Genomic DNA, 25,820 nt, shown 5'->3' with positions numbered 1-25,820 from the left:
CTGTGGGCTCATCTCCAGCAACCTCAGTACCGGGCAGGGAAGGGAATGTCTGTGATAAGAGTAAATTGTCAGCTTGACTTTATGATTCTTGGCCTTCAGCTGTAAGCTGAGAAAAGCAACTGCAGCTTTTTTTCTACAAATAGACGCTCAAAGTAACACAGAGCTCAAGCAGGCTGAGAGTACTGGCCTGTTCATGACTGGCTGGCCATGAGGAACAGCAACGCGCTTCAGCCGAAGGAACGGCAGCTGCGGAGCTGGGTCACAGAAGCCGTTCCTGTTGGGAAATGCCGGGTGTGATGCAGCCTGACAGGGTGTGCCAGGGCCTGACAAGGAAACTGCTCTCCAAGTGGGCACCCTGCAGAATGTCTGTGTCTGCAGTTGTGTGCAGACAGGGGAACAGCCTTGTGGTATCTTCTCGTTTCTCTAAACATCTTGCCCCCATTCTACATAGCTGTCCATGCTTGGCTGTGTGTCTGCCGAGCAGTTTTACCTGTGCAGGCACTTTGTGCCAAGAGGGGAAGGTTGAGCCTGAGAAGGAAGTGGCCTGACACGTGGTTTGGATCCGTTGGCTGTTTGGCGCAAATGAGTTGACACAAGTAATTTTGTCTGCATAAGTTACTCTCAGCACTAATCTTCACATGACTTTTTTTTGCCTTGATGAACATGATTTAGTGGATTAACAGCTGTTCTTACTTCACACTGTCACCATGCCATAAATCAAAGGCCTAGTAAAGTTTTCAGAGGAAACATTTTAAAGCTCGGCTCAGCAGTGGGCTGCAGTTGGCTGAACAGACACAAGAGGTGGGAGCCCTGCTGTCTGCTTGTACTCAACTGAAAGGCTCCTCTTTCTCCGTGCATCCAGGTGAGTAACACCCTGAGTTCAGCTTAAGACTCTAATAGTTTGACTTATTTTTCTTTCTTAATATTTCATGTATTTTAATGCGGTGGGATTCCATGCTTAAGTCTGATGTTTGAGATAGCAAGCTGGAATAGCAGTTGGGTTGGAGATGCAAGGACTTTTAGGAAGAAAAAGACTAACACGAGTCCACAGGCAAGGTTGCTGCTATGCTGAAATGTGTCAACTCTCCGTGCAGTGCGGTAACGGGAGGTCAGGTACCCCAACGTGAGCAGCCCGCCCGGAGCTGCCCCGCAGGGTCCCGGCCTTTGCCCGTCGACCGGGCGGCACCTGCCGCCGCCGGGCTCCGCCCCGCGGCTCTCGCTGACAGGACCCGCCGCTTATATCGCGCACGGGGCCGTGGTGCGGTCCTTCTCCCCCGCCCTCCTCCTCGGCGGCCGGCGCAACAGGCAGGCAAGTGGGGGTGCGCCCGCCGCGGGGCCGCAGCTTGGGGCTGACCGGCCCCGGCTGAGGGGGGGCGAGCACCCGCCCCGGCGAGCGGGACGAAGCGGGTGGCGGCCCTCGGCCGCGGGGCGGGAGGGCGCTGTGCCGTGCCCAGGGGGCAGCCTGCCGGCCTCGGGCTCTGCGCCGCCAGCAGCGGCCAGGGGAGCGCCCCGGCTGCGGGGCTCCTGCTGGCCCGGTACGGCGGGTGTCGGGGGGAACGGAGTACTGTCGCCGTTCCGAACTCTTGCGCTGCGCTGTGAGGGACCTCACCGCGGGTGTGGAGCCTGATTCACCGAAAGGCAGCGCCCGCCGGGGCTGCGCTCGCCTCCCCTCGGGATGTCCGACGCGGGCGGGAGCCGCAGCGGCAGGAAGCCCGGGGCGCGCTGCCCGCGGCGGGCTGGGGGGCTGCTGGCGGCGGTGGGTGTGGTGTGTAACGGGTGCGGAGCTTTGCAACGGGCAGAGAGCTGCTGCCCGCCCCTAACGCGCTGGAGCTGGTGAGTGTTTATGCATGGGTGGACTATTGAAACTGTTATCTGAGGCCAGCTGTTCAGAGGATAGTTGTAGTGATCTTTACTCTTGCTAGTAAGACTTTTGTAATTTTGTTTGTTCTAACTCCCTGCAATAGATCGTTCATGAACTGGCTCAGTGAAGTAGTCAGGCTTGGGAGCTGAGCATACGATAGATACGTGAAGTGTCGTGCTTCAGTTAAGTGTTTGTTCAGGCACTAGAACTTGTGCCTCTCAAGGATGTTTACTTGGTAAGAATCTATAGACCTGGCAAGAGAATGTAATATTTGGTGTCCTGCGTGTGTCCCTCGGGTCTGAGAATGTTGTGTGATACCTCCTCTGTAGGTAACACTGCAAAATGAAGTGTGACAGAGTGCCTTCTGTGTTAGGTCAGCTAGTGGACATAGTAAGTGCATGCGAGAAGAGATGGAATTTTGGTGCTTGTAATGAAGCACTTCTCTTGGGATTTGTCAGCATTGTATTTCTGACTTGTTGTCCCTGTTTTTATTGCATAGATGTTGATTTTATTTACTTGTGGCCGCTAATACACAGAGATCTGTAGCCAGAGATAACCTTTACACTTTGAGCTTGTTTATGGGCTGGATGAGGAACACCCTGTTGAATCTGCTATTTTCTTTGGTAGGAATTGGAATTGGTTAAAGTACACAAAAATACAGAATTGTAATGCATTATCTAACAAGCCTGTTTTCAGCAAGGTCCTTCTTTAAAGAAAAGTTTAAAAGAAGTTGGTAAACAATTAATTTTCTCTGTGATGATTGTAGAACTGTCAATTTATTTTTAAGAACAGCTTAATGAAGGTAGTTCCTATGGTTTGTTTTCTCAATCTCTTAAAGGAATATAAGCTGCTAAAACCACTGGAAAACACTATTTTCTATTTCTTTGAATTTTTCTTTTACTGAAAAGTCACTATTTTTCTTTGTGCTACCTTAACCTGCTCAATGCGTTCAAACACTGCATAATACTGAGCTGTCCTTGTCACTCTTAACTGACTTTTTTTTTTTTAAGTGTGCTTTCTTCAGTATTAAACAGACTTATTCTAAGAGCATGCAAACAAATAGCCTTGCAGGAAAAGGGTTTTATGTATAGAGATGTGACAGTCACTGCCTACCTGCAAGCTAAGTCTGTTTTTTAAAGAAACAAAGTTGTTTTTAAAGAAGGGAGAGGGGAGGAAAGCTTTGACATGCTGCCTGCCCTGGTAGAGATGTGCATTTACTGTGAGTCACATTGCCCTGGTTTTTATGTGGTGTGAGGCGAGTTGTGCTGCAGTAGCATTACACAAGCTGCTGATGCTGTAATAAACCACTGTGACTTGAAAGCATTTGTAAACCAGACTGGACGTGGTGACAGAACTAGTTTTTAACAGTAGAATTCAGGCTAAGCAGAGCCCTCACGGAGGCAGAGAAGTGTATTGTAGGCTTTACCTTTCTAGGCAGTGCTCTAAGACTTGGGTACGGATCTTCATTAGGTATGTGATTTCATGCTATATAAGGCTAATACCAATCGTCACGTTTATTGTGCATAATTTAAAGGTTGATGAATATATGCTCTGTGTTAAATTGTCTTGTAAAAGCTTACAATTTCAGCTCAGTTCAGAGGGCTAACCACGAATTTTCCTCTTTACCTTAATTTGTGTTCTTTTCCTTTATCTCCAGTATCCAAAGTGGAGGATTGATGTGTTGCTGCCTGACTTGATTGTACAGCTGCTGTCTAGCTTAGGAGTTTAATGTGAAGGATTTTGCTGTCCTTTTTAAATAGCTGTCTACAAATGACACTTAGGTTGGTTTGTTTCTGTGTACTCTGGAACAACTTAGAAGCAATGTAATACTGTATTCTGATCAATTAGCCTGCTGTTAGTTAAGGTACATCTTGTGTGTGCTTATAAGCGTGTTTACTTCAAAATCTATTTGGTCACAGAGGTTAATTATTCCTTAGTTTGCATTACAAAAATGGAGTCTTGTTCCCTTGGTCTGGACGTGCTGTGTGTTGTGAGCCAGCAGGCTCTGAGCCTGTTCAATAAAACCCAAAGCAAAATCCTGCATTCATGAGCTTCCAGAAACAGGATGTTCCTCTTAAAACTGTCTCACAAATGGAAGCTGCAAAACTTACTCGTCACAATTCATCTTTCTCTGACTTGGAGAAAGGAGGGCATATCTCTATCGGGTAGCTGTTATTTCTAGGGTAGAACAACTTCCTCCCTTCCTTGAGCAGCCTGTCCACATCTTTAAGTAGCTGCGTGCACTAGATAGCTGATAAAGGGCCTTCCAAAGTGAAACTAACTTATTCCAGAGCTGGGGGGTTAATTTGAATGAGGACGGGTTTGGAAGAATGTGTTCATCTTCAAAAGTTCCTGTAAAACAAAATTATTAAAATTGGTTTTACAATGGACACCTGAGATTTGCCCTCTCTATCCCAAATTAATTGTACCATAGGGGTTTATAATGGGACTTCATAAAGAATTAGGGGTACACAGAGATGAGGTAAGTTCAGATAGCCCATGAAGGCGCAGAATGAATTGCATCATCTAGCGCAGTGGAGAATTTTTGAAGCTGACTTTGGAAGATTTTCTTTAAAATATTTGAGGTTTCTAGCTTAGTTTTCAAACTCAGTCTGTGAGTAACATAAGTGAGTTCTACTCTTTTCAGGTGAAAAAGCTGCAATTCTTGCCTGATGACTCAAGGAATTAAACAAAGGGGAGCAGGTATAGAACACAGGAAAGTCTTGACAAAAGTTGCTTTTCAGGTTACAGTGCTTACTCATTCTTTATAGACAATAAGGAACTGTATTAAAATGACTATACTTCTTTTATCATTGAAAAGCTAAAAACTGATTGTGTGTGCAAACAATAGGTTTAGATCAGGAAAAGCTTTTGTTCACTCTAGCAGAGGGAGGGAAACGTGGGTTAATCGTGACTATCTTCAAGACAACACAATTGCATATCCCGTGTTGCAGTTGTCAAGATATGTTATGCGTTAGGGTTCTGGCTCTCGCTTGTCAGGTGAGAGGGTGCTGCTGTAGCAGTATGGGTTTCTGACTTCTGTTTTCAGCTACTCTACTGATGTAAAAGCTAAGAGGTGACCATGGATAGAGAATTAAGTATTTTGGGTATACTCAAGGATCCCAGATCTAAGAAGATGTAAACTCTTGTTTCATTGAACTTTGTTTTCCTATCAAGCTTAAGGTTCACTACTTCTCTTGCAAGAATAGACATGTGCCCTTGCTTAAAGCACCGCAGAACTTGGCGTGCTTACCCTCATGGCTCACAGCCCTGAGAGACAGCGAGAAGAGGTCTGTCTGACATGTGCATATGCTGGTACACCCTAACATTAAAATATGAATGTAATGGTGTGTTTGGCTGATGCCTTACAGCTACTGGAACGGCACTCAGTATGTCCACACAACTACCTTTTTCGCTATTTTGGTGATCTCCAACATCTAGCAAAATCTTCTTTCTTTTTGTGGCACTTATGTCTTCAGGATTGTAATATTACAGCTGGAGTTACAGCACATGCATTGCCTCTGATGCAGGATCAGATACGCTTTCTTGCCACAGTAACTAGAAAATGTTCTTATGCTTTGTTAGAATTCATTTGCTTTTATGAAATTTCAGTTTCCTTGGAGAGGCCGTGATTGGCCTTTTTTCCTTTTTTTTCTCCCCCAAATTGATTACAGTCCATTTTCAAATAAGTGGTTTGGCTGCAACAAAGGTTAAGCATTATAATTCTTGCCTTGAAGACTGATCCATGCATATAAATAATTTCTGTCTTCTGTAATTGTTACTGGTGTCTTTCCTTATCTTGTAGCTTCCTGTTTACAGGAAGATGTCGGCAATTGGAGTAGTGTCGTCTTGTTCCTGTCTCCGTCCTAGTGTACGGCTGCTGAAACCAGGAATGCAGAAGACAAGCTCCTTCAGCTTACATGTGGCAGCCAGGTGTGCTGCCAAGGATTACTATGAAGTACTTGTGTTGGGTGGAGGTGCTGGTGGAATCACCATGAGTGCTCGGATGAAGAGGAAAGTGGGGGCAGGAAACGTGGCTGTCGTTGAGCCAAGTAAGGTAAGTCTTCCTCTGCTGTAAAGCATTGAAAAGATAAGCATGCTGCATATGTGACCAGATTGGTCTGATTCTCATCCTTCTCCAACCCCACATGTTTTTAACTGTGGAGAGGAAGCCCACTAGCCAGCTTTAAGAAGGCTTCACTTTAAGTTAGTTGCTCCATGTTAGAAATGCATGCATCCCTCCAGCTTGGTCATGCAAAACTCTTGGTCATTTCTTCAGCTTCTTTTGTTAAGAATAATACAATGTGAAGAGCACGTTGCTTCCTATTTGGAGTGGTGTGCCTTCATCTTAAAGTCCCTTTAAACAGTTCTCACATGTCCATTTGAACATTTCTTTCAGACTCATTACTATCAGCCACTGTGGACTCTGGTTGGTGGTGGTGCAAAGCAACTAGCAACTTCTGCACGTCCAACAGGAAGTGTAATGCCTGCAGGTGTTGAGTGGATCAAATCTCGAGTTACAGCATTAGATCCAGATAAGAACTGTGTCTATGTGGAGAATGACAGGAAGGTAAAATGAAAAAAAAGTTAGTCTCTTATCCTATGTCGTGAGTTGTCTGTCCACCTCCTGCAGATCCCCTTGGAACTGCCTATTGAGTAAGACCTTCCCCCAGCATCTAGGAGGCCAGGAAATTCCACTTAGTGTTATGAGAAGTACTTGATCCTAAAATCTGTTTCTTAAAAAAAAAAAAAGTTGTAGATAACTGCATTAGAATCAACTGAAAATATCATTATCATGGGTCTTTTCCCTGCCTATAGTGAACCAAACACAAAAGATAGAATATTTTGCTCCAAACACTTGGTTTTATATGTAGCAAAGGCTCTGTAATTCATAATGCAGTTAGCATTTTAACTATAAATTATTCTTAGAGCTTAACATTTATGTTACTAATGCTCCTTGTATCTCCTTCCCTTATGGCTCTGTTGCTGTCATATAACTTCAACTTGCTTTGAGGTACTTTTGTTTCTTTGTCTAAGATGTGTTTTGGTTCTTTGTTTTTTTTTCTTTCCCCTAGATATCTTACAAGTATCTGATAATTGCCCTTGGGATTAGTCTGCATTACGAAAAGGTATTTGTTTTACAATAATTATGTTTTTCCTAGTTTTAATGGCATCATGTACCCTTATGATTCACTAAAGCAAATGGCTTTTCAATACACTTTTTTTTACTGCAAGATAGTGAACGCTAATATGAATTAGAGAGCCAGGAGACAGCCTAATGACTTTGCTCCTTCCACAGATGTCTCTGTAATAACCTGAATTACTCTTCCAAAGGTCTTTTAAGACAGCTTTGTTGCATCTCTGTAGCAATATCAGCAGACAGGGCAGCAAGTTAAATCTAGAACTTAAAGGCAGCCTGTAATAATGAGCATGCTGACTGTAGCCCAAAGCATTCTAATGTCAACAGAAGTGAGGAACCCACAGCAGTCACTAAAATCTGTCCCACGGAATTAATTTGACTCACCCTCATCTTTCTTAAAAGATACACTTCAAAAGGAACTGGCTGACTTATCACGCTTGTGTTTAAATAGGCCCTAAGGCCCTTCTTACCTATTAGGTTTCCTGTACACTTTATGCAGTGGCACTCAGAGGAAAATGTTAATATCATTGAACGACCATGGACATATGGAGGAGGAGGAAAACACAAAGGCGAGATGATTGAGTGATATAACTCATGGTTTTAACCTGACCTGAATCTGATGTAGTGCCTGATAATGTATTTGATTATCTCTTTGAAAAGCTCCCAAGGCATATGTAAAGCAAGAGCTAGTCTTAGTTGATCAGATGTGGTGACCTAGAATTTATCTGGTGATTAGGTCAGTGAAGTGAGGAGTTGCATTGTGTTCAGTGACCCTCTCAGTCTTCACAGGTACCTCTTGAGTACAACCTGATAAAATTACAGTCAGTATTCAGTAGTAGAAGTAATGACCATTACTTTGTTGTGAATAAAATTCACAGTAACAGATTTATGTGGCTTTAAAACGAAAGTGGCAAAAAGAGAGATGGTTTCTCTTCCTTGTCTTCACCAACAGCATACTTCCTGGGGTAGACTATAACTTCCCAAACACACTGCAGTGCATGTAACATGACTGTGCCATAGAATTCTGCAATTCATTATTTTGAAATGGGGACAACTCCCTTTCTAACAAGCAGATGCTCTTGCGTAGTAGGAATAGTAGGGAAATAACTGATGGAGACAGTTAAAACAAAATGACCCGAGGAAACACAGGTATCTGCAACTGAATACTGAAAAGTTTCATTCAGCTGATAAATTTTCATAATGCCTTTTCTTTTTTACACATGATTTTTACTTGCAATGATGTGGCATTGACTTTATATATTCTTACTCTGAATTACATGCAGTAGTCTACAAAAACATGGGTCTGGGTTTGCACTGAACTCTTATGCCACCGATGTTGCAGATCAACGTCATTTCAGTAAATGTTACATCTACTAAATCGTCTACTAAATTCTAATGGAAATACCTGTTTGAACGCTAGGCCTCTTTTAAAAAATGCCAACTAGCAAATATGTATGGGCTTTCTTTTTGCTAGAGGCTTCTTAAATAGCTATTTCTCAAGCTTGCATTTAATACTTGATGACAAAATTCTGCCGTCCATAATTTCATTTTCTTAGATCAAAGGCTTGCCTGAAGGTTTTCATCACCCTAAAATAGGTTCCAATTATTCAGTGCATACAGTAGAGAAAACATGGAAAGCTGTACAAGATTTCAAGGAGGGAAATGCTATCTTCACTTTTCCAAACACTCCAGTGAAGTGTGCAGGGGCTCCTCAGAAGATCATGTATTTATCAGAGGCCTACTGGAGGAAAGTAAGTATTTTACTCTTTCTTCCAGTGCTTGTTCCCATAGTTGGAATCAAGGCTTGTTCTAAGGGGTTCATATTGTCTTTAAAACAAAGAAAAAATACACAAGAGGAATGTGACACAGGATTATTAAAGTGACTCTGAGTTGCTTTTTCTATTACCAAGTTATAATAAATGCAAATAACTGAATCATACATAAATATTTAGAATATATTTAATACTGGAGAAGCTTCTAGAATTCAGAATCCATAAGGAAAGAACTGTTTGCCCTGCTTCTGGTGAGCTACAGATACAACTGTTCTCAGCCTCATTTATAACTTCAGTTGGTGCACTAAACGCTGGCTGGAATTAAGTAATTCCTAGTACTTTAATACCTGTTGCCATTTGTCTTTCTGCTAGTCTGATAAATGGCTATGCTCGTTCCTTGTGCTGCGCTGTCTCCGCATCAGGAGGAGTCTTAGCCATGCTGTCGGAGCAAGCTTAGTGTAAATAGAAGACAGCTTCAAGTGGAAGTGTCAAGCTTCAGATGTGTTTAAGTTTCCTGAGCTATCTACTGGGAGAGTACCTGAATAATGCATAGAAGTGGAGGTTTCAGAACACTGCATAGTGCTAAGCTGCTACAAGTGCTGACCCTGCATACAGCAATTCCTCAGTGAATTGCAGCCACCTCCTCTCACATGCAATTTGGGGGGGGGGTGTCTTCAGTACCTCACTCAAAAAAGGCAAAAATTATCTTGTCTAGCTTCTAACATGGTGTGAAACAGCTGCATCTGAGAGTTTTAATATTAATACTTCATTAATAATTGAACTGTATTAATAGTTGTATCAGCTCTTCGGTAGTGCAGCACAATTCTTTTGTCTCTGCTAGCTTGTCTCAGTTTCTTAATAGAAAAGGCTAATTTGATCTCTCTGTGCAGACAGGAAAACGATCCAAAGCAAACATAATGTTCAACACTTCACTTGGTGTCATTTTTGGTGTTAAGAAGTATGCTGATGCATTGCTTGAAATAGTAAAGGAGAGGGATATCGCTGTTAACTATAAGCGCAATCTTGTAGAAGTTCGAGCAGACAAGCAGGAAGCTGTGTTTGAAAACTTGGACAAGCCCGGAGTGACTGAAGTTCATCAGGTCAGGAGCTTTCAGATCTCTAGTTTGGTCCTGTTTGTTTGCCTTGTATACTGCAACATAACTGCCACACTATACACATACTATCTGCTTTGTTGTATACTGCCATTCCCTCCCGAGAGTACCATCTCTAACTTTAGTGGAGGATTAAAAAGTTTGAAACTGAGGTGGAGAGAAGGGAAAAGTACTTAATAAACCATGGCTGGAGTCCTGTACACCTTGTTAGTATAACTTGGTAATGTCTTAGATGTATATGGAGGAAGGAAAATTGCTGTTTTGCCAGTCTAAATGGAGTTGTCTGATAAGGTTCATGTTAACAAAAAAAAAAGGTGCACTTCAAATTTGAGGGCAGATTTTCATTTTATATGCTAAAAAAACCCCAATAAACACCCACAAAACAAACCAACCAACCAACCCAACAAAACCCCCTCTCCACACCGTGTTTATTGCCTTATATCAACACAGGTACCATGTGCTCTGATAAACTGGCTGTTGAGTGCCTTTTCTTTCTCTCTAGTATGAAATGCTTCATGTCACGCCCCCCATGGGGCCACCTGGTGTTCTCATCAACAGTCGTGTCTCGGATGAAACTGGCTGGGTGGATGTTGATAAGGAAACTCTACAACATAAAAAGTACCCTAATGTATTTGGCATTGGAGACTGCACCAACCTTCCAACTTCCAAAACTGCTGCAGCCGTAGGTAAAGTTGCACGTGTGTGTGTGTCTGTGTGTGTAATGAGAGGTGTGGGACTGACAGTGAGATTTTTTTAGTTTCTTACTCCTGAGGTCTTCAATTATTTCCAGCTTTCAAAAAGACTCATGTCTCCTGGGCTAACTAGCTACCGACCGTGCTGATGCCACTAACTCACAGTTCTCTTGTTCCAAATGCCTCACAGATCAACTAGTTGTGTTTTCTGTGTCCACAGAGTGGCATAGAATGAGCACACTGCTCTTGCATTCTGTCACCACTCAGTAACAAAACTTTCTGCTCTATCTTAGCAGCTCATGCGTATGTGTCAGCGAAAAGATAAGTCACTATTGAAGAACCACGTGTTCTGTACTTGTAGCCACAGGGTCCAATATAAAACCACTTTAGGCATATAGTCTCACAACTAAAAAAATTAAAGGAAGGTTATCAGTATGTTCCTGGTGGAACTTGAAGAATGGTATCGTCAACTATTCCAGCAAAAGGGTCTAGAGTTCCTCCCTTCCAGCACTCAAAATGAAACAAAACTCTGCGTGCCAGAATCTTAGTGCTGGGGAAGACTGAGCAAGTATAATTTCATGTAGGAGAATGGCCATAGACTAAAAACATACAGGTAAAGTGTTACTAAGCTTTGGCCTGTTGGAAACAGTGAGGCTAAAGCATTATTCCAGTTTCCTGTTTTTTCTTATCTGGGACTGTAAACTTCCCAAACTGATTTGACATGCACGTTCAATTCCAGCTGAATTGCCCAACAAAATGCCTGGCTAACAGTGTTTGCTCTAGTAATGACGACAGTTGCTGCCTGAAACAAAGCCTTAATAGACTTTCTTATTCTTGTGTAGCTGCCCAGTCTGGAGTGCTTGACAGAACTATTTCCCTGGTAATGAAGAACCAGTTGCCAACTCAAAAGGTACCTACAGATCTTGTGTTAGGGAAGTTGTCTTGTATGTTTTCTCCATTCTCGTGCAGGAAGTCTTGCAAGCAGCTAAGGGTGTGAACCAGAAGGCAGGAAGGGCAAGAGGGGGGTGCTAAATACTGTATTTTGTAATAGTAATTTACTTGCACAATTCATATTCCTGATACTGCCATTAAAAATACTCTCAATTAAATTCTCTGGCTTCTCAGTTGAAAGAAGTTTAAAGGCTGATCGGTCTGGGTTCTTCACCAATGCAGACTTATTTAGAGTAAAACTTGACTGCTCTAGCCACTGTTCCAGGAAAACCCTTGCAGACCTGCTGTATCTGTACAATGTTAAAACTTGCCTCCCCTGCACAGAATAGGATCTTTTAAGGAGTTAAATTGAAGGTTTTGTACTACAGAAGATGTTAAGCCTATAACTATGTTCAAATTTCTCTTTGAGACTTGGACTTCATTTTACCTATGGCTTCTGAATTAATACTCCTTGGGGTACTAACCTGAATACCAGCATCCATAGTCCTGCCATCCTCTGGAAATTCTTGTAGCTAGATTCAAGACCCTGTTTATACACTGCCTGTTAAAATCAGCACCAGCTCTCATCCTGATCATCTGCTCACCTGCTCTGCTGGTTACAATAACCCACAATTAATACAAAAAGCCCTGTTGTTCTAGGTCAGTTCTGATTTTAGCAATGTTAAACAAATCTACATTTGAAATAACATGGCTTAGTATTATGGTTATTAAACCACAACTGGCTTAGCAGCCTCCCAAACTCACTGATATTAATGCTACAAATACAGATACCTCCTAGTAACTTACTTTGAACCATGAATGTTAACCGTATGGATTGTAATACCTTGGCATTTAGACTTTGCTCAGAGTAATGAACCGGAGTATTCTTCATTGCAGTATGATGGATATACATCCTGCCCACTGGTGACAGGCTACAACAAGGTGATTCTAGCAGAATTTGACTACAACGCTCAGCCATTGGAGACCTTTCCCATTGACCAGAGTAAGGAGAGAGTAACCATGTACCATATGAAAGCTGATATGATGCCTTTTCTCTATTGGAATGCACTACTCAAGTAAGTATTTCAATCCTGGTAGAGCTGCTGTGATTATTCAGGTAAAGGCCAGGTAGATAGCTGTTCTGCCTTCGTTCCTTGCTAGAAAATAAGCGCATCCTTAATCGTGACTTAAGACCTCAACTTTCTGAGGATTTGGGGCACTTTGCCAGTAACAGGGATTCATTACCAGAAGAGGGTTGAATTGTACAGACTAGCAGCCCTTGCCAAATTAAAACTTCACTGAAACAAAAGATTCTCCAAAACAAACTCCCAGCACTTAGCAAGTATGGGATCTTATGGGAGTAAACCAGAAACACTCCCCCCACACCCTACTTTGATAGTATGTACATGAACCTGATGAAAGAACTTTCTCCATTTCTAGGGGATACTGGGGAGGACCAGCTCCTGTCAGGAAGCTCATGCATCTAGGCTTGAAGTAACTGCTGCCTGGTCAAACCTTTTTGAAGGGCTGTTCTCACAGTGGATCAATACACAGCTTCCCTGGTGGGCCACCTAGTACTACTTTTTTTCTTAAGCTTTTGTCCTAAATATGCTTTTTCCCCTACTAGGGATTAAGCCTTCATATTCTTTCATTGCTCTTCTATATAAACCAAGGCCTTAAACTACTTCTGTAAGTACACAGGAGTGTGAACTTGCCGTAAGCTACAGAACACTATTGAAATTGCCTGGAGACATCAGTAATTTTAAAGCTGTTGTAATATGTAAAATCTTTTCCAACTCTAAACTGAATTGCCTGTGTCCAACATCAATGTGTACACTGAATTTAACAGAATAATTTAATGCTAGTAAAATGGCCTGAAAACCTCCTATTGTGTTCTCATTTTTGAAAAGCAAGATGATCCCTAATTAGATAATAGAAATAATAATAAAGGATAATAAAAATTAATGCAGGTTAATAGAAGGGAAGAACTCCAATAAGTATATGTGGGTATATATGTACATACACACTACGATGTTTTACTCTCACGGGCTAATAACATGACTGGGAGAAGACCGAGTTCATCTGAGGCCCCATATGAGACTGAAGCACAAATTAAGATGACAGACAAGGGGGAAGTGCTTTTTAATTATGACCATGTATAGCTCGGTTTCAAGGGAAGATTGAACAAAGTCGAATTTAAAAGTTGAGAGTCTTCACAGAAGCTGGAACTTTAGAGGCAGGCAGGTAGGCAGCGCAGAGCAAACAGGACTCATCTTCACCCACAAGAATTAGAAGCAGCTCATTTCTAAACAAAGATACACATGAACATATTTCAGGTTACAGCTTAATGCTTTTTTGACACAGCCTTTAAAAGGATTGCCTTTGAGTTATAATTACCAGCATAAACATGTACCTGCATGTTAAGTAATTCTTCAATCTTATTCTGGATCTGTCCATACACATCGTTAAACAGCTCCTCCTTGGATTTTGTTCCATTCAAGTGCACTTAAAGAAAGAAAGTAAAACGAGAGCTATAATTTTAAAGCTTCTGTAAGCCCAACAGATCCTAAAGAGCATGCATTTGACTGGTACCAGAGAAATGTCCTCTCCACCTGCTTCACCTCTTCTCATGCATCTAACCAGCACATATATCCCAGTTTGAAAAGCACTCTCCTAGAGCCATCTTTCCAAAGTGCTGTTGTCATTAAAGACTTACCCACATCAACTCCGAGATCTTCCATTATCTTCCTGTGCTTTACATACATAGGCCAAACGTGGCCATCAAACAATCCAGGTGGATCTGGTACGGTGTAATTCCTTGAACTATAAATTAAGACCTTGTTACTCAAGAGCAGTAATTGCAGTTCAGGGAGATGACTGATAGTTCATTCACTCTCTCTACACACTAGCCTGAGCCTGTTGCCTCCCACGTAGTTCCTGAGCTTATCAAAAGTCAGTATTTAGCATAAGCCACAAGCATAAAGATACCCACAAAACTTGGCATTTGATGCAAAAAGGATTCTTAAGACAGACTGATCTTAACGTTGATCAATAATCCCCTCTTAAAAGCAGAACTTATATAGAACCCCAGGATAGTTTGAGATGTACACAACAGCTCGGTAGGAAGCTTTTGGGTTGTTTGGGGAAGGAAGCTACAGTCTAACACAGCAGCTGCATTAGTGTTTATCCTCTCTTATCTGAAAGCTTCAGAGAAACAAACAGTCTTGAACAGAGTAAAATGCTACTGGGCTAGCAGGGGAACCTAGAAAGAACAACTTACCTTCGTCTCCTCTTACACTCTTCATACGGAATGGAAAGAAAGTACCGATGGTGGAACACATCAATCAGTGGCCTGAAAGAGACACAGGTTTGGTTACAGCCAAGCTGTTTGATTAGTAGCAAGAAATGGAAAAGTAAAACTACATCCATTTCCTGCACCTAGAGCTATCTTCAGGCTTGTGACACCCACACTGAGCAGTAGTCAATTCCAGCTGCTAACTCTTGGTTTAGAGCAGGTCTTTTTATTCCCTTGGAGGTTTGCCTATCATATAAAAGCAAAATACATGAAGGCACATTTGATTACCTGTAGGTGTAAAGTAGGAAGCCTTCAACAATAAGAATGTGGATTGTTTCATCTTCTCCCTCCTTATCTTCTAAGATCTGGGCATCCAATGTGTTGTTGATACCGTGAGAACGTTCAAACTTGACTGGGTTTTTTATCCAAGCATTTATGGTACTCATCATAGCTTCCATGTCTAACGCGCTAATCACTAAGACAAAACAGACAACTATGAGTAAGCAGTAATTAATATCATCTAGTAATAAGAGAGTACAAAACCAGTGCACAAAACCAGTGCACATAAAGTATCAAAATACTCAAACTTTTTGAACTTGATAATGCTGTAGCAAAGCCTTACCATCGTACTGTTTAAACCCATCTTCAACTTCTATTTCATCTTGGGGCTGAAACAGTGATAAGAAGAAAAACTGCTTGGTCAGGACAGCTACTGGAAAACTTGTTACTCATTTCAAAGTAAGATTCAAGATCCGAACCCTAAAGCTACAAAGAGAAATCTTAACCCTCCACCAGGTTTGCTTGCAGATAAAAAGCAGTAGTAACAAGGCTAAGATAAAGTACCCTGCTCCTCTATCTTCCCCCCAACACAAGCACGCCGCATAGCACTCAGAGGAAATGGAAAGTCACCCGGACACACGGCACCGCAGGCTTATCCCCCAGCCCAGCTAAACATGGCAGCGCAGCTTGCAGACGGCCGGGGCGCGGAGGGGAGCGGGGCAGGGCGGCGCGGCCGGCGGGCAGGGCGCCAGGAGCCGCGGGCGGAAGCACGCGGGGGTCACCCCTCGCCTTCCCGCGGGCGGGCGGGCGGCGGCCGCTCACCTTGAAGAAGTCGTCCTGGTGCACCACGCTGCAGTTGGGCAGGGCCTGCATCAGCCGCCGCGTCAGGGTGGTCTTCCCGCCGTTGGTGACCCTGCGGCGACAGCGCCCGGGCGTGGGAAACGCGCCGGGCACGTGCGCGGGGCCGCTCCCGCGCGCTCGCGCCGCTGCGGCACGAGGAGCACCGGAAGGTGCAGGGGGGGGGTGGAGGGCCCGGGCCCAGCGCCCCAACGGAATCACCGCCCGCCCCAGCCCGCCCCGCGGCTCCTACCCGCCGATGCCGATGATGATGTTCATGGCGTGTCCGGCAGCCGCCCGGCCCGACTCCTGCAGCCCGGTCCTGAGGGGCGGGGTGGTGGGGGAGAGGGGACCCGGTGTCTCCGGTACCGGCCGCCTACGTGCCTGAGCCGGGACCCGGGGAGAGGGGAGAAAGGGGCTGAAAAAGGAGAGGAAGGTAGAGAGGGGAGAGGCCAAACGTCAACTGCCGGGCAAGGCCATGGTCGGAGAAGGAGGGAGCAGCAGCAGAGCTGATCCGCGCCGCGCCGGAGCGCTCCGCAAAGGGAGGCGGGCACCCGCTGCCGGCGGGTTCCCCTCGCCCTCCTGCGCGCCCATTGGGCGGCTGCCGCCGCTCCGCAGCCAATGGAAAGCGCACAACGCTGACGCCTCACGGTTATTGGGCAATGCGCGCTCACTCACACCCGATACGGTTACGGCGCGGCGGTTCGGCGGCGCTCATTGGCAGCCGCTTTGCGGAGAGGGTGTCAGCTGCACCAATGGCAGGAGCGTCGCGCCCTGCGGGGCGGGGCTGGTGGGTGCGCCGCGGATGGGTGCGCCGCGCTTCGGCCCGCGCGCTCTGCCCAGGCTGCGCCGCCCACCGCCCGGGAGCCGCTACAGCGGCTGCGGCAGCGCGGGCACCCGCCGGGCAGCGCCCCAGCCCTTGTTCCGCCGAGGCGGTGGTTCGCCGTACCGAGCTGTTACCGCTCCTATCCGGAAGGCCGCAGGCGGCTCTTGGCGCCCGCTCCAGCACCGGCCGGGTTTCAGACCCATCGCCTCGACCGCGAAGCGGCGCCGCCGTGCTGCGGCTGCCTGGAGCGCCACAGCAGAGCGGGGAAAGGCCCCGGGCCGGGCCGTGCGGGCACCGCTTGTCCCGTGCCGTGGCTCGCAGAGGGAAGGGCACGCGGGGCTGGCGCGCAGGTCGCTCGGGGGCAGGGTGACCGCTGCAGCCCCGCAGCGCAGACCGCGGCGGGTGATGCTGCACCCGCGGGCAAGGTCACGACCTGTCCTTGCGCCATGAATGGGGCAGTTGTAGCAGGCATGAAGGAACTTGACTGGGAGCTCAGCGTGAGGGGTTTGTCTCCGCTAACCCGCAGCTCTCAAGGGCAGTTCTAAGGAGCACACGCGTCTCCTTGGCGGGGATGTTTGTCCCTCAGCTGCGGGTCTGCCCGAGCCTGGACTGCTGCGCCTGAGGGACGGCACCTCTGATTGTTACAGCGTTTTCCCTTCTATGAAGAAATAAACCTCACGGTCACAGCCTTTTTTATTGTTAATGAGTTTATTTTTCGTAATATTAATTAAATTCCGTAATACACAAACTGGTAACTCAGTTTGTTGACCCGAAGGTGTTTACAGTAGCGGTGGGTGGTGTGGTGCCAACGCTCTGGCTTCTCAGCTTTTGGTGATTTTCATTAGTCGTCTTCTGGTAAGGCTCCAGTTCATTTCTCTCACAGTTATTTTTAACTTCCAAATGAACACGATTTGGTCTCTTGGCTTTTCTTTTTTGATGGGGAATGGGCAGTCAGTTAAAAATGCAGATTTTTTTCATTTGTGACTAAGCTCATTTCCACTTTGAAACAGAGGAGCTGCCCTGGGGGGGGTTGTTGGTTTTGTGGTGGGCTTTTTTTCCCCCTTTTTAATGCATGTGTTCACTTAGCTTTTGAAAGGAGAATTAAGAATACCAACACCCTTAGACTAATGGAGGTCTCCATAGGTAAAACCATATTCTCAGCTTTCCATGAAGCTTCACGAAGGCAGAAGGCCAATATATAATCATACTACATAGTAATGTTATTATGCAGTTTGAGGACTACATCTCAAACTGAATTTATATTCTGTACCTCTTCTGGTAAAATCAGGATGCTCCTTCCAAGCAGTTAAATTCACTCTACTACAGGATTTCAGCTGTTTGACTCTAAGGTTCTTCCAAAGTCTTGGTCATTTATTGTTTTTTACTCCTCACCTTTCACCAAGCAAGATGCACTCTTCAAGATTCATGCTTAAAACTGATTTTTGATCTAAAAATACAAATTCTGCTGTTTTTACCACACCTTGCCATTCAAATAAATATAACTGTTCCAGGATTTTAACATGAGGTAAATATCAAATAAGCAAAGTATGGATAATGAACGAACTAGCAGCACAGTGGCTTTTAGAAAGGCAATGAGGCTGAAAAATGCTGCTCACATCAATTCAGTACTGACAGAGCTGGAACAAAAATGACAACAACCAGACTGGGAAGTTCCTGTGATTTAACAGCTCCACTGGGGCAGGGTGATGGCAGCCTGCGCCTGATGTGATGATTGACATACGCTAACTTCACACTCACTGACAGCCTGGAGTTCAGGTTTTGTAATGATCAGACTTTGAGTGTAAAGGCCAGTTGTGAAGAACAGAGATGTTCAGTGATGTTATTTAACGAGATTACCGAGCACCTCTCATGTCTATGGAAAGGGAGAATTCTCCCGTTTTGAGTCAGGCAAACATGTTTCACTTCCTAGAGAAGTGAAAAGATATTTTATGAGTAAAATACAGTAAAATTTTGAATACTTTTTAATACACAGCTATAGTAGAACGACTGGCATGTTATGCTCAGTAAAGTATACCTAAACATAAAGCTCTCAGGCGCTTTAAGGCTACAGACTCCAGAATGGCTGTGCATCCTGCCCATCTCATTCCACATCTGTGTCTGTGTGTGCTAGCCATTTCCCTGGCCCTTTGTCTCTCTCTCCTCAATGATACTGCTGCTATGGTGAAAAATAGAGAGAAAGAACAACAGGATATTGTCCAGTTCTACTCTGTGTGCCAACAGTGACAAAATGTTGTTTTCTCCTCGGTTTGCGGGTTCTTGTTGCCTTTTATTAGTCCTGAGCAAGCCCAAACACATTAAGATGTTTTTAAAATTCTTCCAGTTCATATGGAAACCTTGAGTGTCAGGAGGAAGGTGGTGTCCTGTGCCCCGGCGCAGCCATTCCTGTCCTGGAGGATGACACTCTGACTCATGCAGAGGAAAAGAACAGTTCTGTTGTAAAACACAACAGGAAGACATCCAGCGGTGCTGTGTGCCAGGAGGACACCTGCAGCGCTGCCGCAGGGGTGGAAGTGAGCCACAGGCTGTATGGATAGTGCTGGGAAAACTGCACGGCTCTACAGATCTGACGCGAAACCAGGGCGCTATTTTTGGTTTCCATTCTGCTTTTCTGACACCTGTAGGTAAGCGTGAAGTGCACAGCAGACTTCTGCAGCATCCTGCAGAGCGAAGGATCTGGGATCACAGTGAGGCGTTCTTGCTTAGCGCTCAGGATTAATTATAACCCAGGAATATGAACTGTAGATGCGCTGGAGTCGCCAAGACACTCCGGAGGTGGCTGTGTGCCAGCACCTGAATGAGGAGGTGCCACCGTGTCAGGACTCCTGGGAGCAGCAGGTAACACCCAGGTACGCTCGGAGCCCCACGGAGGTGGATGGCCAAATGCTGGGGGTACGGCAGGAGGACAGCGGGCGTTCAACTGTTATTTTGGGGTGGGGATGTTTCTCTATCTGATTTGATGCTCGCCTCAGTCAGTCTGCTTTCAAAATAGGTTATTAGTGTATAGTGACATATTTTATTATTTTTAAGAAAATGTTAGCTTTGATACAGTCTCCTTAGCATGAAATAAACCCCCAAAATCTGCAATAATGTGAAGTGTAGGCAAAAGCTTTGGATTTTCTATGTCCTTACAGTTATGTGAGCCACTGTCCCTTCTTTGCTGCACACAAACTAGGCATCAGTGGTGATAAAGACCATTGTGAGAGCATGAAGTGAGGTGAAAAATGATAACTGAGTCAGATAATGAATTATATTAAAACCATCCAGGATAAATATAGAGTAATATATGACACATTCTGCAATAATATATCATATAGGCCACCTGAAGCTAAGAGCAAACATAACAAATGCTTTGAAAGATAAATGGCAGAACTTTAAATAATCTGCTTGAAGTGTGAGAAGTGATGAAGTGTAAGAAAACCACAAAGGTGAAAGAAATAGATGTGCTAATTACATAGTTGCGGACCTACATTAGAAATGCCTGTGAAGAGAGAAGCTTACGCTGTTTGGTTGTGAAGGCTTCAGTGGGGCCTCAGGAGGACTGAATTGATGAAGCTGTAATTTCTGTTAAGCTGTAAGCTTTATAAAAAACCCACACACCTTCTTTATAAATTAATGTTATAATATTGTTTAAATGATCTGGGGCATGAAAAAGTTGTTATGATAGGCTATTCTATAGCCCGGGGTTTGATTTGAAGGTAGATAGTAGTAGTCTTTAACCACGATAAAGTTTTTTATGATGGCTTCAGGGCACTTAAAGTCAGTGAGCTTCCTGGTTGTGTTGCCAGTTCAAGAGTGCTGCATCAATAGTTTTATATGTTCTGGGAACCTCTAGGCTCTGATAAACAGTTTCTGTTGCTGGTGTACAAAGCTTCCCCCTCTCTTTTAAGGGCTTTTTGGAGTTGTAAAATATCCTTTATTTTGAGCTTTTCTGTTTCTATGAAGAGTAACTATATAAGAACAAAACTTTCTTTTGCACTGGTTCGTAAATGATAAGCATTCAATCTGTTGTGCTTCAAAGCTCTGCTTAAAACCTGATCAGAAACTGTTATACAAGACCTGACTTAATTCTAGAGTTACTTTTACTACTCTTCTGTAAAGAAACCAGATGTTATACTACTGTCTGCCTGGGAGTATATGTGCAGAGTTCTTAACCCTGATTTCTGACATGAACATACTGATTTAAAATTGATGTTACTCTTCTGTCCAAGTATGTTTAAGATTTTTACAGTTTTAGTCTTCTGAAATGTGTATTGCTCAATACCTGTTACAAGACTTCAATATATTTTAGTATAAATTTAACTAATAATCTCTTTGCAGGTATACTCATCAGATGCTTTATGTGATTTTTACCAGTGAATCTGCACAAGCAATTCCTTCCCAAACTCGCTTTAGGAACTGCAGCTTGGTCCTTGTACTGCTTTAACTCCCAGAGAAATAATCGTGCTTAACAAGACCTTCCTATCTGCTGAAAATATAATGACTGAATTCCTGGTTTGTTTTAACTGGTGCAATGGTGAACAGCCCCAGCCGGTAGGTAGATGCACATCCTTTATCACATTTGAAATTCTGTCTTTCAGTTATGTGGAAAACATTTTCATTGTCATGTTGTTTTAATTAGTTTGGGCTAAGTAACGCACAAGCATAAACCAGACCATGTTTGGCCATGGGACTGTTTGCAGTTCTTAGGCCCTGACTTTCCAACATTAAAATTTTTTGCTAAAATTCATTTATCAGTAATAGAAGTGAATTTAACCCTCTTTTACTCCAAGGCGGCTGAAACTTCAGCCCAGTTACCATGAGGAGTCATTAGGGGTCAGTATTGACTGTCTTTTTTTAATCTCTGCTGCTTGTTTCTCTCTGAAAGCTGCTCACGTTTGCAGAATAGAGACCTAAGATACCTTCTTTCTTATAGAAGAGGCGTCGGAGACTGGACCGGAATATGATAGGAGAACCAATGAACTTTGTACACACTGCGCATGTTGGGGCAGGAGAGATGAGTAGTGACTACACATCAGTAAGTGTGCACCTCTTGGATAAGCCCAGCTCTCAGTAACCTGTAGAGTAGGTAGCTAATAAACTTCTAGATTATCGTAAGAGAGGGAAAACTGACTTTTAAATTTTTTCATCAATAGAATAGCATCAGAACTCGTTTGTAAACATAAGATACTGTGGAAAATATATGCAGAAGAAGTACTCATTTCCCCAGTGTCTTTATGTATCAGAATCTTTTGGATAAGGATTCTCTGTATGCAGTCGATGGTAGGTCCAGATAACTCATCACCTTGAAGTCAAAGCTCTGGCAGGGTGATATAAGTGGATTTTGGATAGCGAGATCCATTTTACGCACTGACTTAAACCAGTATTTAACAGTCCAGGGTTTAGCTGTTATTTCTCCTACCACCACTGGAACCCGGGACTGTAATCCTATGGCTCACCTGCCTCCGCGAATCAATGCTTTTATTAATTGCTCTGGCAACCACACTTTATAAGATGCATGTTCTAATAAACTTTTTTTTCTAGGCTGTATCAATTCAGGACCACATGAAGTCTAAAGGTGGCTACACAAATGGCACTGCTGCAACTGTTGAGATATAGGAAACGGTGAGAAGGCCACAATCTGCTCTGTCTTATGAGGACCCCCTGGACTGTGCTTTCAGACTCTCCAAAACCTCTTCATCATGGAGTAGGCAGAGTTCTCAAATTTTAAATAGGTCAGTGCAAGCTCTGGTGTTCTTTGCGCAGCAGCTTCTGAAGGAGTTACTGTAAATTATCCTTAAAATGGTCTGTCATAATAGTGTTGTAGTAGCAACTGGAATTTGTCACTGTGCACGACTTCCTAGCTGTGTTCCAAAAAACTCACAAAGTTATAAGATGGGATTGGGAGTCAGTATGAATTGCCTGGGGATTTGGTCTGTCTTTTTCTCCCCTCAAGGAATGCCGAGATTGGTTTCATTGGAAGGTATCACATGCCTGCATTTCTTACATGGGCTAACCCAAATTGCTAAGTGGGATCCTGTAATATAACTTTAGACCTGGTTTTTAGGTGGCTTACAACCTAATGCATAAATCTACTGAGCTGTACTTTGGTAATTTTTTAATGTCTTTTGATGGGGAGCAAACTCTAACATACGTAGTTAGCTGAGTCTGCAAAACCTGGTGAAACTCCTGCCTTGCTGTGATAACACTTTTGTAGCTAAAATTGGAGGTTTTGCAAACATGCCCACCCTCAACTCAGGCTTAGAAAAGCAGACCTTTCTCTCAATTACTGGGCTCTCTCCCTTCCATACGTGCACTAGTGCAACTGACAGGTATTACTGCAACAGGGCTAATAATAAATTACCTGTTAATTTCAAGTGGTGCTACAATATGCTTACAATTGTGTTAGTTTTACATGACTACTATTGAATTTTAAACTAAACATATCTAAGATCACTCTCTCTCTGTAACCTATCTGTAATGGTAACTACACAGGACTTCAAGGGATATCTCACTCATCTTTCTGGCTCCTTGATTTCAAGATCCTTACTTTTTAGATGACCTGATTTTTTTCCTTGCATACAATTAAATAAAAAGTATGGATTAAGTGATTCAGTCTTGTGAAGGATAACTTGCAGGAGAGTGTTAAATGGAAACAGTGTCTTGCAGAGTTCCAGCACTCCATAAATATTTAAATAAACAGCCATAAATGTTTAGCCATGCCCACCCTACAGTTTATTAGCTGGTTCTTATTCACCTTTCTATTAAGTGATGTGACCAAACGCTGAAGTAGAGCTGGGTTTTTTCTTTTACTCAGTCACTGACAACTGTTCCCCAGCTCAAAATTGAGTGATTGCAGGTACAGAAACTTAAGAAATCTGCTTGCTGACATGGGATTAACTGAATACAAGTGTTTAAATTGCTGCCATATCGGTTATGCTGGAAGTCAGCAGAACTCTCTCCTTGCTCTAGGCACAAGATCAGTTATGAACTTTTTTCCATCTAAAAACCCATACAGCTGGCAAGTCTTTTAACTTGCATGATTCTGTCTGTGGCTTCTGACACTTCTTAGATCTCGACTGCTGGCTTAGCTGAATTGGTAGGCTGCCTTTTCTGAGTATACCAAGGAACCTAAAATAATGAAAGGTAGCTCTATGTTTCTGTATGCATCCAAAAAAACCCAAAACCCTTCTCAAAGGGCCAAAGAGGGAGAGAGATTGTTACTTTCTGTAACAGTCAACAGTTGATCATAACATTCTGCAACCACATAAGAGAACTCTAACATCCATGTTTTGCTAGATCCTTACTCTTGAATTGGAATGCATGCCAAATTTTAATATATTTTTAAATTAGCATGAGTTAGCTCTTTTAAAGTCTTTCATATTTCTGTCTTCTAACTTCAGATTTATTCCAAGAGCCCAGTTAAGACACAGAGTTTAAAACGGCTAAATCCTGTATACTGTTGAGGAAGCATAAAGTGGCCAAGTTGTTTTTAAAGAGTAGATTCAAATTCATCTGCTATTAAATTGAGGTCATGCATTCACTGGTCCATGCCTCTCCAGAAAAAATAGTGGTAGGGCAGCTGCCATGAAAATGGATGGGTTTTGTTAACACTGTAAGAAACCCCACTGAACAAGAGTTAGTATTTCCTAAAGACCCATTCAGTACGTTTATGATTACTGGTGTCTGCATAACCAGAGATAAAGGCATTGGTTATCATATCAGTTCTTCTCTCTAAAAATAAATCAACAGATTTTTGTTATTAAGTCCTTATTTATAGAAAAATCCTAGTTCCCATTATGTAAACCAAGTAGCACTATCTGGTGTAAAACTAACCTGTTTTCATCAGATTCTATAATATTATATAGGACCATATTAAAGTGTCACATCATTAAAAGGAAATGTTTTGCTACTGCATTAAGAGTGACATTAATTTTAAAATCTAACCAAACATAAAAGTATGTCTTAGGACTTGGGGAGTTCTTCTGTTGTGTATTTAGAAACCTTCTCTAGCTGTAACCTGTTATGTAATTCAGTATAAACCCATCTTGGTTATAATAAATATGTTGAACTAGGCACTCACACTCTTTTCATATTGTAGAAAGTCTTGGTGTTTTCTCTGTGCTGCAAACCTGTTGGTTAAGTGATGGATCAGCATGGCTTGAGCTCTTACTGCACAAAATAAAATTTCTCCACCAGGGAGCACAATTTTACATCAAGTCTTTTCTGTCTGCTTTATGCAAGATTTCTCCATTGTGGGATGTGTGTGTGAGTTTGGATTTCAGGCTTGACTGGAATACAATACAGCAAATAAGACCAAAGGATCAAACTTTTAAACCTACATCATAGGCTGCGAAGACCTTATATCAAGATAATGTGACAATGAAACATTACTGCTCTGGCTTCATGGCATTTTATTATTCCTTTTGGAAGGAAAATGACAAGCAGAGCAGGAACAAGTCTTTTATATGCACAGTCTCAGCACTGCATCTGTTTGCTTCCTTTAAAAAAAAAAGAAAAATCAGGGTTGGGGGGAGTAACTGGTTTTTTTAAATATTATCTGTCTTATCCCTTGATGTCCCTGCTAGGCTTCACTGACTATCCCATAATGCTGCATAAACCTGCCGACAGTATACGGAAAAGGTATTTGGTCTTTCACAACCTAGTATGTCTTTTTACCTCCTGCAGAGCAGCTTTGTAACAATTACATGGTGTCATGCTCTGTTGCAAGTTAGCCTGTAATAAAATAACTTGCAGCCCAGGCATGTAGTACTAGTCCTTTGTATGGACTTGCCATATTAGACTGTCAGGTGCTTCTGTAGTTTCCACTCCGTATAGACAAAAAAATATGTAAGAGATTAATAAATACCCTTTATCTTACAGTGCCAGCATGAATAAGCACAGTTTTGACAGTGCTAAATTCCATGGAGGTATGCTTATGAAATTCATTATGTTACTAAATATAGTAACACTGGACACAAAGATCAAATCTGTCAGCGAAAGATGATTACGTGGCTGCTCTTCGTTGTGCGTGGATTTACTTTGCTATCTGCATTGTGACACTGCCATAAAAACCCAA

The 25,820-nt window shown here is 43.2% G+C and overlaps 2 protein-coding genes and 1 long non-coding RNA gene across 8 annotated transcripts; 2 read left to right on the top strand and 1 right to left on the bottom strand.

Annotated features, from left to right (window-relative positions):
• Positions 1-843: 843 nt before the first annotated feature.
• On the top strand, positions 844-13,393 carry SQOR (sulfide quinone oxidoreductase). 6 transcript variants are annotated; one of them, XM_030498160.1, is made up of 10 exons: positions 844-862; positions 5,681-5,918; positions 6,261-6,431; positions 6,937-6,990; positions 8,558-8,752; positions 9,664-9,873; positions 10,388-10,571; positions 11,420-11,487; positions 12,405-12,583; positions 12,948-13,199. In XM_030498160.1, exons 2-10 carry the CDS (start codon positions 5,685-5,687, stop codon positions 13,003-13,005), a joined length of 1,353 nt encoding a protein of 450 aa, XP_030354020.1. In that variant the 5' UTR covers positions 844-862; positions 5,681-5,684; the 3' UTR covers positions 13,006-13,199. The 6 variants fall into 6 exon arrangements, 5 of the variants coding, with proteins under 5 accessions (XP_030354020.1, XP_030354016.1, XP_030354018.1 ...); XM_030498156.1 differs by lacking the exon at positions 844-862 and adding an exon at positions 1,222-1,309 and having other exon boundaries at positions 5,667-5,918; XM_030498158.1 differs by lacking the exon at positions 844-862 and adding an exon at positions 1,481-1,833 and having other exon boundaries at positions 5,667-5,918.
• A 226-nt stretch (positions 13,394-13,619) lies between these two features.
• LOC115613098 (nicotinamide riboside kinase 2-like) lies at positions 13,620-16,548 on the bottom strand. The gene is made up of 8 exons (XM_030498162.1): positions 16,172-16,548; positions 15,904-15,994; positions 15,425-15,470; positions 15,091-15,277; positions 14,788-14,859; positions 14,224-14,330; positions 13,921-14,012; positions 13,620-13,812 (listed from the first exon to the last, which is right to left on the bottom strand). The coding sequence occupies exons 1-8, from the start codon at positions 16,195-16,197 to the stop codon at positions 13,807-13,809; spliced, it is 627 nt and encodes a 208-aa protein (XP_030354022.1). The 5' UTR covers positions 16,198-16,548; the 3' UTR covers positions 13,620-13,806.
• Positions 16,549-16,797: 249 nt separating this feature from the next.
• LOC115613095 lies at positions 16,798-25,320 on the top strand. The gene is made up of 5 exons (XR_003993276.1): positions 16,798-17,599; positions 19,086-19,611; positions 21,083-21,295; positions 21,678-21,779; positions 22,286-25,320. It is a non-coding gene; the product is annotated as an uncharacterized LOC115613095 (long non-coding RNA).
• The last annotated feature ends 500 nt before the right edge of the window (positions 25,321-25,820 follow it).

Source organism: Strigops habroptila, chromosome 9 (genome assembly GCF_004027225.2).
Source record: "Strigops habroptila isolate Jane chromosome 9, bStrHab1.2.pri, whole genome shotgun sequence".
Lineage (NCBI taxonomy): Eukaryota > Metazoa > Chordata > Aves > Psittaciformes > Psittacidae > Strigops > Strigops habroptila.
Note: the sequence above shows the minus strand (reverse complement) of the source record. Positions and strands in the feature narration are given on the sequence as shown.

Bases quoted from the DNA above. Each gene is read 5' to 3' on its own strand.
- SQOR (XM_030498155.1), top strand. The intron at 8,753-9,663 runs GTAAGTATTTTA...CTCTCTGTGCAG, and splicing joins CAGAGGCCTACTGGAGGAAA to ACAGGAAAACGATCCAAAGC. The intron at 9,874-10,387 runs GTCAGGAGCTTT...CTTTCTCTCTAG, and splicing joins GAGTGACTGAAGTTCATCAG to TATGAAATGCTTCATGTCAC.
- LOC115613098 (XM_030498162.1), bottom strand. From the start codon at position 16,197: ATGAACATCATCATCGGCATCGGCGG. The intron at 15,471-15,903 runs GTGAGCGGCCGC...TCACTGTTTCAG, and splicing joins ACCAGGACGACTTCTTCAAG to CCCCAAGATGAAATAGAAGT. The intron at 15,278-15,424 runs GTAAGGCTTTGC...GTTTTGTCTTAG, and splicing joins TGGGTTTAAACAGTACGATG to TGATTAGCGCGTTAGACATG.